The 18,897-nt window shown below is 33.5% G+C and overlaps 1 protein-coding gene across 1 annotated transcript; it reads right to left on the bottom strand.

The window, feature by feature from the left end:
- Positions 1-1,344: 1,344 nt before the first annotated feature.
- LOC139504450 (uncharacterized) lies at positions 1,345-3,774 on the bottom strand. The gene is made up of 3 exons (XM_071294575.1): positions 3,622-3,774; positions 2,884-3,074; positions 1,345-1,741 (listed from the first exon to the last, which is right to left on the bottom strand). Exons 1-3 carry the CDS (start codon positions 3,772-3,774, stop codon positions 1,345-1,347), a joined length of 741 nt encoding a protein of 246 aa, XP_071150676.1.
- Between the last annotated feature and the right edge of the window lie 15,123 nt (positions 3,775-18,897).

Consider the following 18,897-nt stretch of genomic DNA (forward strand, 5'->3'; position numbering starts at 1 on the left):
GATTTTTTGTTTTTCTTTTGTCACTTGGTTGTATGTATGGCGTCCCTTAAAAGAAGTAGCACAGGTTAGCTACCAAATCTTTCAAATGTATACACTGAAATATAGGTCCCAATAATTCTCATGTCTGTAAACATATGCACATATGAACTGTGAAAACTTTGGGTTATATATTTGAAGCAATTTGTTTAAGTATGTATGTCTTTAAGAATTTTGGGAATGTGTAGCCTATTTTTGTCATTTTGATTTGGTAAGAGAATTGATACAATACCAGTATGATTGACAACTCTCATGATCACCAAACATTCAGAGACATTGTGGGGCCTTACTTTGTAGCCAAATTTTATCTTTTTTTTATATGATTTCAAAAACTGAAGTAGAGTCAGGTGAGCGATGCAGGCTCTTGAGAGCGTCTAGTTTTATATATAGTTAACGAAAACAGTAATTGAATTTTTCTGAATTATAACAAATAGCAAATTCACATTTGAAGTCTGTTTCAGCCATACACCAGATAGTCATAAATACATTTTACAAGTTATAATTTATAACAATATACAGAACTTATATAGTTTTTATGTCTGCATTTTTAATAAGTTTGAATCTGTTAGGTTCTCAAGTGCATTTATGTTTACTTCAAGTTAAAATACCTTGAATTATGTGACCATTGTGGAATTATGGAATAACCGTTTCACAAATGATATCGGATATGTTCCTTACGTCGTAACTATAATCCCCTTCCCTTTCATTAATGTGACCTACCGAATTAGACAATTTACCAGATTTGTTATAACATGAGCAACACGACGGGTGCCACATGTGGAGCAGGATCTACTTACCCTTCCGGAGCACCTGAGATCACCCCTATTTTTTGATGGGGTTTGTGTTGCTTATTCATTAGTTTTCTATGGTGTGTCATGTGTACTATATACTGTTTGTCTGTTTGTTCTTTTCATTTTTAGCCATGACGTTGTCAGTTTATTTTCGATTTTATGAGTTTGACTGTCCCTCTGGTATCTTTCGTCCCTCTTTTGTAGACTCAGGGATAGAAAGATTGAAATTTATATCATGAGAAATCATCTTATTCAAAAATTGTGGATTTTTTTTTGTGATTTAAAACAAAATTTAGAAACAAAAGTACTTGATGACTTATAACGACTTGTTGAGAAAATTTTCCTTTACAAAAAAAAGTCTAAAATGTATTCCAATTATAATTGGTATGATCCAAAATGTCTCATACAGTTAAACTGAACTTAATTGACTGATTCTATTGAATAGATAAATAAATATATAAAATTGTAGCACATGCATCAAAATCAGGTAATATCATTGGACTCATCAGTGTATATTTTATCCAGAAGATAAATTGAATTTTGCCAAGTATGTGCCTAATTCATTACAAATTAAACCTGAAGACTCAGTATGTTTATAAAAAATACACATAGGATTCTTCAGTCCATTCTCTTTACCAATCAGTACTTTACTATCCTGTCCATCTTTTGAAATTACTATTATTCTATCAGAGTCACAGTCTGCTACAATAATGTTACCATAACTATCTGTACAAAGTCCCCTTGGTCCTTCTAAATCCTGTTTATATCGCCAGATCTGTTTACCTGATCCATCCACACAGTATACTGCGTTACCATCTATGTCACTATAGATTACTATGTCATTACAGTAAACAATGTTCTCTAGGTATGAATCACTCTTAACTTGTATGGAATCATTGTATTTCCTTCCAAGTCTATAATTCGAATTTCATCATAAAAAAGGTCATTCAAACCTACAGCCAGAGATTTATTGGAGAATGACAATCCCGGGCAAACTTCGTGTAATGTGATGACTTTGGTAACTGTTTCATGCTTTATATTGTAGATCTTAATGGCTTGGCACTGGCTACGGTTACATGGAAATGTAACAATAATAAAAATATTATTGTTACATTGGAGAGTAAATGCCGGAATGCATGGTTGGGTAAGGACCGGCTTAATTACGAATGTAACAATAATTATTGAGGCTACGGTTACATTGCGTTATTGTTACATGAAAAAAGCAATGAACGATGGGACTAGTAATATGTACTAAATAATAAAAGTTGAGGACATTTATTACATACATTTATAACATACAATTTATTTACTGTAATTTTTTATTTACAATGACAATTTCTACAAAGCCAGTAAGTTGTTTTTAAAGTCCGACACATTTTTGATGAACGAAATTACGTCCTCCACGCATATGTGTACATACAGAATTTCTTAGTATTTAAGTTACAGTTAGCAAACTTTGCTTTTTATTATCAATTTGCGTCAAGTTATAAAGCTGTATGAAATGTATGTCTTGATATTGTTTCAGTTTCGTTTAAAACGCATCCCAAGTTTTATTTTTTTCACCATAAACAAAATTGGTCCAAAGTATAAAGACAGTAATAAGAGTAGGTGTGCAGTTTTAAAAATACTTTAAAAAAGTGAAACCATTGAACTATATTTGACAGTCACACTCCTAATCTTCAGTAGTATCTTTAAGAACATCAAAACCATTAATACGTAGTAAAACTATTCAAGTTGTACACCATTTGTTGAATAATACTATTTTATTATTTATCAGTATTAAACTACAAGTATTGTTTAGTACATATGAAAGAATGAAGCAATACAACTATAGAAGATTTAAGTTTAATCAATCTAGCGTACATTGCTGTTTTTCATGTAACAATAACGTAATGTAACCGTAGCCTCAGTAATTATTGTTACATTTGTAATTAATCGGTTCCTTACCCAACTTTGCATTCCGGCAATTAGTCTCCAATGTAACAATAATATTTTTATTATTGTTACATTTCCATGTAACCGTAGCCAGTGTCTAATGGCTTTCTCCACAGGATACGTTATGGCTATAGTGTTGTGATTGATCTGTGTAACACTATATGCCTCACCAGATATAGGTAATTGTTTCTGTAGTATGCCTTGAGAGGTAGTTATGTTAACTTCAGCATTCAGTTCCACTGCTATAATTCTTCCATCCATCAGACAAATCATGTCACTAATATCCTTCTTAATGCTGATCTTGTTCTTTGTCTAAATATTCATTGTCATGTTGTTTTTGTTGGATTGTTTTCGTGATTCTACTGGTGCTTTCCTCCTCACACTTGTTTCTCTAATTAGGTATAATTTTTGTTTAACACTTATTACTTTTCCCAGGGATTCTAGTGATCCTAACTTGCTTAGTATCTTTTCTATTTCATGATTTTGCTTCATTTTGATACAACAGTCTTTTGCCCTGTCATCATTTCCCATATTTTCAACATATAGTTGACATTGGTGTACTTTTTGTTCTATCTGATGTTAACCTAGAAATGATGGGAGTTTTGAAGTATGTGTTTCTATTCTATGTAAATATTCTTGTATTTTTTGTAGTTTTGTCTTTTCAAGGCTTCTTTAACTTCAGAAATGAAATCTCTAGCTGTTGATTTTACCTGATCCAAGAGTTCGTTCGTTTCTGACATAACTTTTTCTCAAGGTGGTCTAAATTTTTATTCATTTTCTGCCTTATTTTGTGGATTGATTTCTTTATGCCTTCACATTGTTGTTCTCCAGTTTTGATGTTTGTTGATTTGTTATTTACCATTCCATCCAAAAAATGTAAGATGGAGTTGATATCTTTCTCTATAGATTCTTTGGACTTTTCTACCTGGGTTTTCTCTACAACACTTGTTAAACTTTTTATTCCTGTACATTTTGAATGATTTGTGGAAGTACATTCATCACAGCAAGGCATTACATGACTAGGACAGTACAAGTAAAGCTCTTGACCATGTTTGTCACAATTTGTTTTGATAGCTCCAATGGATTTTTTATAACTTTTGATATCAATAGTTTTATGATAAAGTGATCACGTGATAACTTAGATCTTTTATGGTGACCAGCACATGTTGAACACAATCCTTCATCACAGTTGTAACACCAGATGCCAGCTTTATAGTTTACCTTTCCTTCGTGACAAGGTCCACATGGCTTACTACATGCCATGACCTACATATACATATATATATATATATATATGTATATAAAATGTAAGTTAGTTTGCATAATTGAGAAGATTGACGGAATATGTTTGTATGGATGTTTGACCTGAAAATACTTTAAAAGATAGTATGCTAAGTTCCATGTGGTATATTAGGTGTACATAAGCATGACTAAGTAAGTGTATGATTGTTTTGATTTCGATGTACTGTAAACCAACTTATTTTCGCGACTCTTGCGAGTATAAAAATATCGTGCATATAAATCGTCGTGATTATGTAAAACTTTATTTCTTATTTCTTAATAAACTTCCTCAGGTACATTTTGGAATACGAAATTAAATCGCCGCGAAATTGGCTAGAAAGTGTTTAATGCGAAATAAAGTATCCGCGAAAATGAGTTGGTTTACTGTATTTAAATGAGTGCAAAAAAATAATAATACAAATACATTTCTGATTGGCATTTCTCAAACAACGTTTCACAAAAGAGACGAACAGAGACTATTGTTTTATCATACATCAGTTTGAAGTCATAATTGATAAAACTTTGAATCAAACATTTAAGGGAAGTAACTCCTAGTTGTCATAGCATGGCTCCAGGATAAATGAACCATATTTTCATCTGAATAACCCAGATGTGTAAAAGGACTTTGTACTTTTTACCTGTAACATGATAGGACATTTTCGCTTCAAACACTATGGACATTTGTGCTTTAAATTTTTCAAACAGAATCCTCTGTCAAGAGTTGAAAAAGTACGCGAAATACCTGTTTGGACAGATTACCAGATCCTCAGATATCAAGTGGAAACCGACGTGTGATGACTATATGTAGTTATCAAAGGTACCAAATTTAAAAATAAAAGTTTAGTCAATAGGAAAATTATTGATATGGCCATATAGTTGATACTCATGAATGTCAACACTGACGTGCTAATTACTAGGCTGGTGATACCTTCGGAGACGAAACGTCAACCAACAGTGGCATCGACCCAGTGGTGTTAATAGTTATCAAAGGTACCAGGAGTATAATTTGATACGCCAGACGCGCGTTTCGTCCACATAAGACTCATCGGTGAGGGTAAAATCAAAATAGTTATACAGCTAGACAAATTTGAAGAGCATTGAGGACACAAAATTCCAAAGGGTTGTGCCAAATACGGGTAAGGTAATCTATTCCTCGGACAAGAAAATCCTTAGTTTTTCGAAAAAAAAGTCTTTAGAATGTCTACTTTTATCTATATATAACTATACTTATTTGATATAAAATAACGTTTAAACACAAATGTGCTATGAAATAACAATAACGAAAATTATGACTGAAACTGCCTACTAGTCTTTAGCCCGGATAAAATAGGAGGGATGTCATAAGAAGCAAATATTGTAAACGCGCATTTGTCTTTTGTAAAAGGTGCGAATGGGATTATATATATATATGTCGTGTACAAGTTGCGATTTTGTACAGGTTATAACCTGTACAAAAATATTGTACATGTTATAACTTGTATAATGCAAAAATACAAGTTATAACATGTACAAAAGTACCTCATACATGTTATAACCTGTACAAAATATTGCTTAAAACTGGTCTTAACTTGTACAAAATTTAAAATAAATCTTAATGAAGTGAAATATACATTTAAATTCACCAATGCATAAAGAACAACAATAAATAGGCCAGAAGGTGTCTTTTTCTGTAGAGGACAATGATCACAAAGTTTCAGAAATATATGTTTCATGACTTATGTTGGCAAAATGTGTTTGTTTTATGCAGCCCATCATGGCTTGAAACTATTTACTAAAAGCTTGCATTCCTCAATGACAATTACATTAGATACTAGTACCTAAATTCTTCCAAAAAATTTAAGAACGATTCCTAACAATTTTGGGAAATACTCCTCCCTCTCGTTTTTATAGCATGCAAAGACTAAAACAATGTCTTATATGCTTACTCTGTAAAGGCAAGAGAGAGCTGAAATAGTTTTCATTTGACCACGCTTCATTATCAATATCTTTGGATCTACTCTTCAACATTTTTGGCCGACTTATGTAAATTTATAACTCAATTTTTGTTTATAAACTATAAGATCATTGCATGAGGCTAATGTCCTTTTGATGTTTTAAATATATATCCTCTACTTTGAAAGCATGTATTTGTGGCCTTTGGATGCTGTCTGCTCCATGGGCGGGTTGTTGTCTTTTAGACACATACCCCATTTCAATTCCCAATTTTATTTGTAGACACATCTATCCTGGCTATCCTCTTATGTCTTTTAGTGTCAACTAGAAAGAAAGTATGTTACTATTGCCTTCAAAGTGGACACTCACAATTATAATTCATCAAATAAAGATATGTCCATCGATAGTCATAAGAGGATCATAAGACATGTCCTAAGATATATCTTATGACAGGTCTTAGGAATGCTTCGTAATACCGACCCCTGGACGACATTAACTGTATCAAAAAAGGATAAAACACACTAACATGAAGGAATAATACAAAAGTTATGAAAATGATATTGAGGTCAATATCATCTGTTGCGATAATAGAAAAATATCCTTATTTTTCGATTTTGTACAAGTTGAAACCATTTTTAAGCAATATTTTGTACAGGTTATAACATGTATGAGGTACTTTTGTACATGTTATAACTTGTATTTTTGCATTATACAAGTTATAACATGTACAATATTTTTGTACATGTTATAACCTGTACAAAATCGCAACTTGTACACGACATATATATATTTTAATGATTTGTAAAAAAGGGGTGGGGGTCAATGTATCATGGTAGTGGGGTCAAAATACAATAGATAAACAATAATACCCCGATTGGTAGTTGATATGTATTTAACATGCTGGAATTTTACTTAGGACCCACAAAATAAATAGGCATTTTATTAAAAAATCTGAATTTCTGGAATATATAGAATAGTTATAATACTCCAATTAGAAGTTGGTATATAGTTAATATGCCTCCTTTTTTACTCCAATTTCAAAACATCTGGCTATTCTAACTCCTTAGATAGTTATAATACTCCAATAAGTATAAAAAAAGAAGATGTGGTATGATTTCCAATGAGACAACGCTCCACAGGAGACCAAAATAACAGAAATAAACAACTATAGGTCATCGTACGGCCTTCAACAAAGAACAAAGCCCATACCGCATAGTCTTAAAAATGCTGAAAAACGTGTTAGGTGTTGACATGAATATCAATAATGTAATCATTTTTATAAACTTCCTGTTTACAAAACTTTGAATTTTTCGAAAAACTAAGGATTTTCTTATCCCAGGCGTAGATTACCTTAGCCGTATTTGGCTCAACTTTTTGGAATTTTGAATCCTCAATGCTCTTTAGCTTTGTACTTGTTTGGCTTTATAAATATTTTGATATGAGCATCACCGATGAGTCTTATGTAGACGAAACGTGCGTCTGGCGTACTAAATTAGAATCCTGGTACCTTTGATAACTATTTAGTGGTAATTGACCCCCCTTTTGCCATATTATATTTAACCCCTACTAAAGACAAATAACTATATCTATAACTATTTTAACTCATTTACATACAAATAACAGTCCAATCAGTAGTTTGTATGTATTTAACAGGCTGGAAAAGATGTATGGAAAATGTTACTTAGTCATGGTATTTTGACCCACTGCCATGGTATATTGAACCCCCTGGCCTACTATAGACCTTCAATCTTATATAAAACCATAGCCAGCGTATTGTACATTGGATTATCTTCAATACCATTTACCTAAAACAGGGGTGGCGGTGGTAAATTTTTCATTGGAGAGGGGGGATGTGGGGGTCAAACTACCATATGGGAAAAATTACCCCGAATCAAAATACTAGTAGCATGTGGTGAAATGACCCCGGGGTCAATTTTCCGAATGGTATTTTGACCCCAGAATCTTTCTTTTTCAATCAAATACCATATGATACCGGTTCTGTCATATCTGTGTTTGTGAGTTTCAGAGGAGATGCTATAACAAACCAAGGTCAGAATCAATTATCACACGAGGAGAAGGTCAATACATATCACACGATGAACACTACAATACATATTACACGAGGAACACGTTAATACATATCACACGAGGAACACGTCAATGCGTATCACACGAGGAACACTTCAATATATATCACACGAGGAACATGTCAATACATATCTCACGAGGAACACTTCAATACATATCACACCTCCAATACATATCACACGAGGAACACGTCAATACATATCTCACGAGGAGTACGTCAATACATATCACACGAGGAACACTTCAATACATATCTCACGAGGAACACTTCAATACATATCACACCTCCAATACATATCACACGAGACCACGTCAATACATATCACACGAGAAGAACGTCAATACATATCACACGAGGAACACTTCAATACATATCTCACGAGGAACACTTCAATACATATCACACCTCCAATACATATCACACGAGACCACGTCAATACATATCACACGAGAAGAACGTCAATACATATCACATGAGGAACACTTTAATACATATCACACGAAGAACACGTCAATACATATCTCACGAGGAGAAAGTCAATACATATCACACGAGGAACACTTCAATACATATCACACCTCCAATACATATCACACGAGGAACACGTCAATACATGTCACACGAGGAACACTTCAATACATATCCCACCTCCAATACATATCACACGAGGAACACGTCAATACATATCTCACGAGGAGTACGTCAATACATATCACACGAGGAACACGTCAATACATGTCACACGAGGAACACTTCAATACATATCACACCTCCAATACATATCACACGAGGAACACGTCAATACATATCTCACGAGGAGTACGTCAATACATATCACACGAGGAACACTTCAATACATATCTCACGAGGAACACTTCAATACATATCACACCTCCAATACATAGCACACGAGACCACGTCAATACATATCACACGAGGAGAACGTCAATACATATCACATGAGGAACACTTTAATACATATCACACGAAGAACACGTCAATACATATCTCACGAGGAGAACGTCAATACATATCACACGAGGAACACTTCAATACATATCACACCTCCAATACATATCACACGAGGAACACGTCAATACATATCACACGAGGAACACTTCAATACATGTCACACGAGGAACACTTCAATACATATCTCACGAGGAACACTTCAATACATATCACACGAGGAACACGTTAATACATATCTCACGAGGAACACTTCAATACATATCACACGAGGAACACGTCAATACATGTCACACGAGGAACACTTCAATACATATCCCACCTCCAATATATATCACACGAGGAACACTACAATACATATTACACGAGGAACACGTTAATACATACTGTAAAGGCACAAATTTTCGTGGGGGATTTAATTTCGTTTATTTCGTGGATAAGAATTATCCACGAAATTAAAACCCCAACGAAAATTTAACTCTAGATTTACATTATTTTATGATCTGACTAAATCTTATAGACATTATATGATTGATGAACATAAATGCAGACAATGAAATAAATAGGTTAATTGATTAGACATCGATATTCAAAGGTTTTCTTTAAGTCAGATGATAATCCTAATCCTTTGTTTGTACAGTAATTAATAATCCCCAATAGTTGTCAATCAATGTCATTTAACAGTCTAATGCGTCGGTAATGCCCTCAAGTTGTAATACGTTTATTACACAATCGTTGTCCAACATCAAAGGTGTGTAACAGCCAATTAGCGTGTGCAGGTTACAACACTTGATTAGTGCTCACTGTTACTATAAAATGCAATTATTGATTTTGTCCAACGGGAAAAGTTCACATCAGTTTAATGAGTATTGTCAATTATAAAGTGACATTTGTATAATTTTTTTCTAAACTTAAAACTCACGAAAATTAATCCCCACGAATTTACTTTTGGATACAAAACCACGAAATTTTAACCCCACGAAAATTAATGTTTATACAGTATTACACGAAGAACACGTCAATACGTATCACACGAGGAACACGTCAATACATATCACACGAGGAACATGTCAATACATATCACACGAGGAACACGTCAATACATACCACACGAGGAACATGTCAATACATATCACACGAGAAACACGTCAATGCATATCACACAAGGAACACGTCAATATATGTCACACGAGGAACACTTCAATACATATATCACGAGGAACACTTCAAAACATATATCACGAAGAACACTTCAATACATATCATACGAGGAACACGTCAATACATATTACACGAGGAACACTACAATACATATTACACTAGGAACACGTTAATACATATCACACGAAGAACACGTCAATACGTATCACACGAGGAACACGTCAATACATATCACACGAGGAACACGTCAATACATATCACACGAGGAATACGTCAATAGTTATCAAAGCTACCAGGATTATAATTTAGTACGCCAGACGCGCGTTTCGTCAAAACATATCACACGAGGAACACGTCAATGCATATCACACAAGGAACACTTCAATACATATTACACGAGGAACACTTCAATACATATCACACGAGGAACACGTCAATACATATCACAAGAGGAACACGTCAATACATATCACACAAGGAACACGTCAATACATGTCACACGAGGAACACTTCAATACATATCACACGAGGAACACGTCAATACATTTCATGACCAACATATCCTTAAAAAAACACATTTCAATATATAACATAACACGAGGAACACGTTAATAAATTGCATCACAAAAAGAACAATTCAATACATAACACCACAATAAAAACAATTCAAAACATAACATGACATCGATTACTCTTCAATACATTAGATCGCACACAGCAAAATTCAATACATAGTATCACATTAGAAACACTTCAATGCATGATATAACAACGCATAATTCACTACACAAGATCACAAAATCACAATTCAATACATGACAACACAAGTATAAGTCAATATGTAACATCACACGGGAGACTCTTCAATAAAATAATCACACAAATCAATCATTTTATACATATAACACAAAACAACGAGCAATTTAATATATAAATGGCTACTAAGCACACTTTACAAAACATGACTTACACAAAGCAGTTGTTTTACATGAGAAAATGATTCAAGAATATTACAGTTTGTGTTCCATTCATTTGAGGTGTTTGAGCTTTTGATTTCCCCACTAAATAGCTGACTTTCTATAGTGAATTTTTCCTTGGAGTTCGATATTTTATTATTTTACTTTCACATATGACACTAGCAAATGCATAAATCTTAACATAACATCGCACATTCAATTCGTTGTTCTTAGTAATAGTATTTTGCTTTGGGTTTGAGGTTTCATATTTTAGAAAGTATATAAAATACTAGTGATGTCTTTTTATTACAAATGAAATATATATATAATGGGTTGTAGTATCAAACGTCCAAGTTTTATCCCGAAGATAAATTAAATTTTGCTATGTACGTGTCATTTAAATCACACACAAAACCCGAAGATTCATTATGATTGAAACAAATGCACTAAAGTTTCTCTAGTCCATCCTCTTCATTAATCAGTACTTTACTATTCTGTCCATCTTTTGATATTACTATAACCTTTTTAGATTGCTGGTTTATTACAACAATGTTACCATAAGTATCTGTACAAAGTCCCCATGGTCCTGATAAATCGTGTCCCTATTGCCAGATCTGTTTACCTGATTCATCCACACAGCATACTGCGTTACTATTATGCCCACTATAGACTACTCTGTCGTTACAGTAAATAAGGTAAATCAGTGATGCTTTGTTCCAAACTAGTATCGACTTAAGCGTAATTACTTCTTAGTCTATAATACGGATTTCACCTACAACATCTTCTTCATCTCCATAACCATCGAAACCAACAGCAAGAACATTATTTGAATATGATATACCCAGACATGCGTTGTCTAATATGATAACTCTGGTCACTGTTTCATTCTCAATATTGAATATTGAAGATTTTAATGGCTTCCTCACTATGATACGTTATGGCAATAGTGTCCTGATTAATCTGTGTAGCAGTAAAGGCTTCACCAGGTATAGGTAACTTGCATGGTTTGCCATCGGAAGTAAGTAAGTTAACATTGAATTCATTCTAAACTATAATAACTCTTCCATCCATCAGACAAATCAAGTCAATGATATACCCTATGTTCATATATATCTTTGTCTCAATATGCATTATCATGTTGCTTATGCTGGATTGTTCTCGCGATTGGACTTGTGCTTCCCTTCTCATAATCGGTACTCTATTTAATTTGGTTTCTGTTTTAACGACTGTTATTTCTCCTAAGGAGTTTTTGTGATTCCCATTGGCTAACTATCTTTTCTATTTCATCATTTTGATTCATTTTGATGTTAAATTCTTTAGCCCTGTCTTCTTTTTCCAGATCATCAACATATTGTTGATATTGGTGTACTTGTTGTTCAATCTGGTGTATGCCTAGAAATGTATGAAGTTTTGAACTGTGTGCTTTGACCGAAAGTAAATTATCTCTAACTGTGTCTTTTCTCCTCCAACTTCAGTAATAAAATCTGTTGCTTTTAAATTTTCCTGATACCAGACGATGTCTACTTCTTGGCATAATTTTTTCTCAAGATGGTCCAGATGTTTATTTACATCCTTCCTGATTTTTTATGCCTTCACATTGTTGTTCTCCTGTTTTGTTGCTGCTTGATTTGTTTTTTACCATTTCATCCAAGAGATGTAAGATGGATTTCATATCCTTTTCTACAGATTCTTTGGATTTTTCAATCCTTGTTTTCTCCACCACACTTGCTAAACTTTTTTTTTTTTTTTTTATCCCAAAACGTTTTGAATGACTATTAGAAATACATTGGTCACATCAAGGTGTTACATGATTTGGACAGTACAAGTTGAGTTGTTGACCATGTTTTGATAGCTTGAATAGATGGTTTGTTATTTTTGATATCAATTGTGTATGCACACTCAAACATGTTGAACCTAATCCTTCTTCGCAGTTAGGACACTTTACATTAGCTTTAGTGTTTACTCTTCCTTCTTCACAAGGTCCACATGGTATAGGTTTACTTGTTGCTAACCTAAACATATACAAAACACAATCAAATATACTAGACTTTCAACTCTATGCTTTGTAAGCAGTTAATTTATACATATGGCCATATCAATGATAATTTATGACAACATCGAAGTGATGACTCCTGGGCTGATACCACAGAGGAATAAACCTACACCATAAGTGACCAAGTGGTTACAAATGAAATCATCATAAATACTTAGCTCACAACCTACTCACCAGACATACATTTGGTTTACAAAACACTCATCAATGATGCTCGATTAAAAAAAGAAAAAGTTGAAGAATTTTAAGGGCAAAAAATTATCAAAAGTTTCGCAAAATACAGCTTCGATTATCTTTTCCAGGATAGAAAATACGTAGTATTTTGAACAATAAAAATACAAATTATTGGACTTGATAAAGAAAAGACCACATATTGTTACCCAGTAATTTACAACACTGGAGGTTTTGTGACCCTGAAAATATTGAGGTCATTCAAAAGTCACCGTAATAGTGTCAAACATTTCCTCTTTTGATGAGTTAATTTCAAAAGAACATCGTAGACAAAGAAATTCACAGGGTTGAAATATGAGCTGATCAAATACAATTTTGATAATTATTGGGACATGTTGGCAAGTTCTATATGCTGTATAATTTAAAACTTTTAAATATCATACAGCATATTTTGTAAATAGTGAACAAAAAAGTAAACATGCTACACAGAGAAAAAATGATCAGTTTGCTGGAGTTTTCGTCATTCCTATGGGAACAAACTGTGCGCCTCCCCATGCCGACCTCTTCTTATTTTCGTTTAAGTCAGAGTTCCTTTAAACACTTGTCAAAACAATAAGATCAAAGATAATTTAATTTCAATTTCAGATATATTGATGATGTTCTTTCCATTAACAAGCCAAATTTTCTGATTGGATTCCATTATTATGTTCCCAAGAGTTAGAAATTAAAGAAACAACAGACACGGCTTTTTCTGCCACGTTTTATTTTTTACTAAAATCTCGAATTTGACATTAGCGGTCATCTAAGTACCAGAATGTATGACAAACAACGATTTTAATTTTGAAATTATCAATTTCCCCCACCTTAGTAGTAATACAAACGTCATCTGCATATATGGGCTATACATTTCCCAACTCATTCGATATTCAAGAGCTTGCATCTTTTCAAAACGTCCCCAGTGTCTGCGAAAAACTTTGATGAACCAGGGTTATTTTTATATGGCCTTTGTTAGTCTTGTATTATTTTAACTTTTAGTTTCTTGTGTACAATTTGGAGTGTAGTATGGCGTTCATTATCACTGAACTAGTATATATTTGTTTAGGGGCCAGCTGAAGGACGCCTCCTGGTGCGGGAATTTCTCGTTGCATTGAAGACCTGTTGGTGACCTTCTGCTGTTGTCTGCTCTATGGTCGGGTTGTTGTCTCTTTGGCACATTCCCCATTTCCATTCTCAATTTTATACGGTGCAGGAAATGCTTACCTCTCCGGAGCACCTGATTTCACTCCCGGTTATTATTGGAGTTCGTGTTGTTTCTTATTTATATTTATAACTGTTGATGTAAATGTCCTTCGTTTTTTTTAGTCATTGTTTACTCCTTGGTTTTGATTGTTATTATCTTAAGGCAAATAGGACCTCAACTCTTTTCAACTTAAAACTTTATTTGGCTTTTTAACGTTTTTTTCTAGCGTCACTAATTAGTTTTCGAAGACGAAAAGCACGTCTGGCAAAGTTATATGCCTGTATCTTTGATGGGTTTTTAATTGGTAGTACAAGTTTTGTAAAGCTAATTAAAACTGTCACATTTTAGCATCATACTAACCAGGTAATTTTTTATATGTGTCAATGTTTGTTTAAGTTGCACAACTCTCAAACGGAAAAGGCATCTACATAGTTTTCAAATGAAAAGTACTTTTTTATGGGAGGGGGGGGGGGGCAAACTAACAGACGAATTAGTTTTAAAAAGAAATGTAAAATATTAGGTTGCTTTTCTCTCTTATGATTGGTGTGTTTCTCTCGGTATTAATCTTAAATTTGATATGTTCCCCCCGGTTTTCTTCTTAGTAGTTGATATGTTTCCCCCGGTTTTCCTCTTAGTAGTTGGTGTATTTCCCTCGGTTAGACTTTGCAACCCGGATTTGTTTTTGGTTAATATTCTATTGACTATTGAACAGCGGTGTAGGGAAAACGGTAGTATTTAATTTTCCCAGCATTAGGTTGGCCTTTTGTGTACCCAAGGCAGGTGAATGAAGTCAAATTAGGAGCGCTGTGATTGGATGTAAGGGTACAATATATTTTTTATTTATCTATTAATAACTGCAGTGTGTATATTTACAATATAAATTTTAAAACCTATTGAAATATTTTCTAGAGAATTATTCGAAAAGACTTGCAAAATTTCATAAATTTGGTGCAAAATGACGGTGAGCATGGATAACATAAACAAGCTCCGTTGGAAGTTGGTCATGATACTATTTGGCTTTAATTTTTAAAACAGAGTTATAAAGTACTAACACAACATATAACTGTTTTATCCAGGTTTTTATCTTAAAAAGTGATAAATTTAGAAAATGTTAACATTGTCGCCTATGGCAGAATAAATAGTACCGTTTTCCCTGTACTACTGTTGGCTTAATTTAGATAAGTGTGGACTTTGGTCATCTCTTGACAAATATTTCACATCTCCGTTTCTTAAAAGTTGACAAAGCTACCCCAATGTGATTCCTTGTTCGATGGTCCCGCCCATACATATTATTTTCTAAACGAAAAAACATTTTCTTTTTAATATTGCCTGCTTCCTGCATTCGAAAAAAAATCTTATATTTCCCATATGGCTTTTTTTTTTGTTATCGCGACCCTGCTTTGAGCATTAATACATATTTATTATCAAAGTCAATGATGATCCTTCACAAAATCAACCCGATTTTCGTTGAATAATAACTGAATTACAAACTTCGTTCTCGGTCCATATGATCTGAACAGGTCCATATATAGCGCATTGACTTCGTCAAAAGTCCATAATTGATAAATACATATACTCTGAGTCTCTGTCATCTTTAAAAAACCAATCTCTATTTCTTACACTTGTATCAAACATTATAATCTGTTAGATATATTAAAAGAACAAGTCCAAATTTGTTTCTTGTATCAAACATTCTAATCTGTAAGATATATTAAAAGAACTAGTCCAAATTTGTTTCATAAACAAATAGCCAACGTTGATTAAAAAATCTTTGTTTTGCGAACGGATTAATCATTCTTTTTCAAATCAATTCTTTTGTTTCACATAAATAATTCTGTAAAACTGACAACATCAAGATGCTTGAATGTTTTATCAACACCATATGTGTAACATTTAGAAGAAGTGTTTATTCTATTAAACAATTGGTATTCATATGTGATATTTATCTCGTCGATATGTTCCTTAATTCATATGCGACATTTTCGAACATCTCGTCGATATGTTCCTTAATTCATATGCGACATTTTCGAACACCAAAAACACCATAAAAGGAGCTAGCATTATTCTTTACCTTTATTTTTCGCGAAAAAGAAAGTTCAATCATTTATTTAGCTAATTTTGGTGACAATGTTAGACGCATTTATCGCCTTGAACTGGAAATAAAGTTTCCACATATATCGTCTAGTCTGCCTCATATCTTGACTTACATCTTGAAATTAACGAAACATTACGACAATAGTATGATTTTAGCTTCCAAATCTAAACTTTGTATTTCGATGTATTAACATTGTAGCATCACCTGAACAGGAAGTGTACATCTCCCACCTTGTAGTGTAAGATATTCCAGATCTTTCGTTTCCTCTTGTGATACTCTAGAATGATGGTTGATGTATACAAGGAAACTATTGAACCAAAATTCTCAAGTTCTGAAGTTGAAAAGTGTTACGGATGCAATCTCGAGTGATGGACTACTAAACAAATGACAACGGATATGTTTCATTTGCCATAACTACAATCCTGGCCTTTTTTTACGATTGTGACAACACCGGATGATACGAATCAATGTTTGCTTGCATGAGGAACATGATGGATGCCACACTGGAGCACGAACTGATTACCCTTCTGAAACACCTGAGTTAACCAAGGTTTTGTGGTGAAATTCATGTTGCTTAAAAGTTAGACTTCTTAGCAGGGTTTGCTGATATGTCTGTCTATTTGTGGGTTTTCTCTGAGTCATGGATTTTCAACTTTTCTTCGACTAATGAGTTTTTAATGTCTACTTGTTATCTTCCGCCTATTTTTTTTATTATAATTTGGAAAGTAAAAGATTTTACCCGTTGAAGTCGATCTATGTAACTTTTGTGAACGAACGAAAGATTGATTTGTTCTTCCTTAACATCCAATTGCAAAAAGGGCCAAAATATATCAGAGGGACATTCAAACTCCTAGATTGAAAACAAACTGACAACGCCATAACTAAGAAAAAGAAAAAGACAAACACTGTCAGACAAATTGTAGTACACAATAGTTATCAAAGGTACCAGACTTTATACGTCAGACGTGCGTTTAGTCTCCATAAGACTGTGACGCTCAGATCAAAATAATTATAAAGCTAAACAAGTATAAAATTGAAAAGCATTGCGAACCCATAATTCCAATAAGTTGTGCCAAATACGGCTAAGGTAATTCATGCCTAGGATAAAAATTCCTTAGTATTTCGAATAATTCATACTTTTGCAAACATAAATTAGCCGTTAGTTTTCTCGTTTGGATTGTTTTGCATTGTCATTTCTGTGCCTTTTATAGTTGATTACTATAGTATGCAGTATGGGCTTTGCTCATTGTTTGAAGACCGTACAGTGACCTATAGTTGTCAATTTCTGTGTCATTTGCTCTCTTGTGGAGAGTTGTCTCATTGGCAATCATACGACATCTTCTTTTTAATAATTAATTTATAAAAAGTACCACTTAATTCATATTTACACGACACCAAATAGAAAACTAAAGACTAAGCAACTCGAACCCCACCAAAACTGTGGTGATCTCATATGCTTTGGAAGGGTAAACAGATACTGATCCACATATGACACCCGTCGTGTTGTTCATGTTACTTAGTATTAAAAACCCGGTAAATAGTCTATTTTGGTAGGTCATATTCGTGATGAGGGAACGGGAATTTAGTTACAACAAAAGGAACATATCCGATATCATCTGTGAAACGGATATTACATAACTTTCAACAAATATGTGATGGCGTCCGTAAAAATTATGAAGGGATGATTTCAGCTTCACCATTTAGAACTCTTGACTAAATAGCTTCCTTGTGAGCAGCAACCCTCTATCAAGGAAATCACAATGGGAAATACAAGCCCTGAAATATAGTATCAATATATACTCCGTATATCACATCTTTTGTCGTAAAGGTTTCTTTTCTACCGACCCTCGTTGTCAATGTTTAGATGTATGTCAAGACATGAGGCTGAATCAACTGTATCTGTATCTGTTGTATCCTTGATCTATAGTTCGATTGGATTAACTCGTTTAACAAATTTTGAATTATTCAGTGACAATCAAATTTATAGCGGAAAGTAAAGTTAAAGGATATTGCTAACGTCTTTTCATACTTCCTAAGACGTTCCTGTATGAAGTCAGCCTCGTAAGTATAAAGATAAAAGCTGACAAGAAGAGTGGCACAATTGGTTCTCATTGGAATAGTATGTTGAAACACACGTTCTCTAAAGGTAACAAATATGTTGTTATCAAGAAAATAAGCATATTGATAA

The sequence above is a fragment of the Mytilus edulis genome, chromosome 1 (genome assembly GCF_963676685.1).
Source record: "Mytilus edulis chromosome 1, xbMytEdul2.2, whole genome shotgun sequence".
NCBI lineage: Eukaryota > Metazoa > Mollusca > Bivalvia > Mytilida > Mytilidae > Mytilus > Mytilus edulis.

Excerpts from the sequence above, each read along its gene's own strand:
- LOC139504450 (XM_071294575.1), bottom strand. The coding sequence starts at position 3,774 with ATGCCTTGCTGTGATGAATGTACTTCCACAAATCATTCAAAATGTACA. Across the intron at positions 3,075-3,621 it reads TACATTTTTTGGATGGAATG|ACAAAGAACAAGATCAGCAT; the intron begins GTAAATAACAAA and ends ATGAATATTTAG. Across the intron at positions 1,742-2,883 it reads CACAACACTATAGCCATAAC|ACTTGGAAGGAAATACAATG; the intron begins GTATCCTGTGGA and ends TTCGAATTATAG.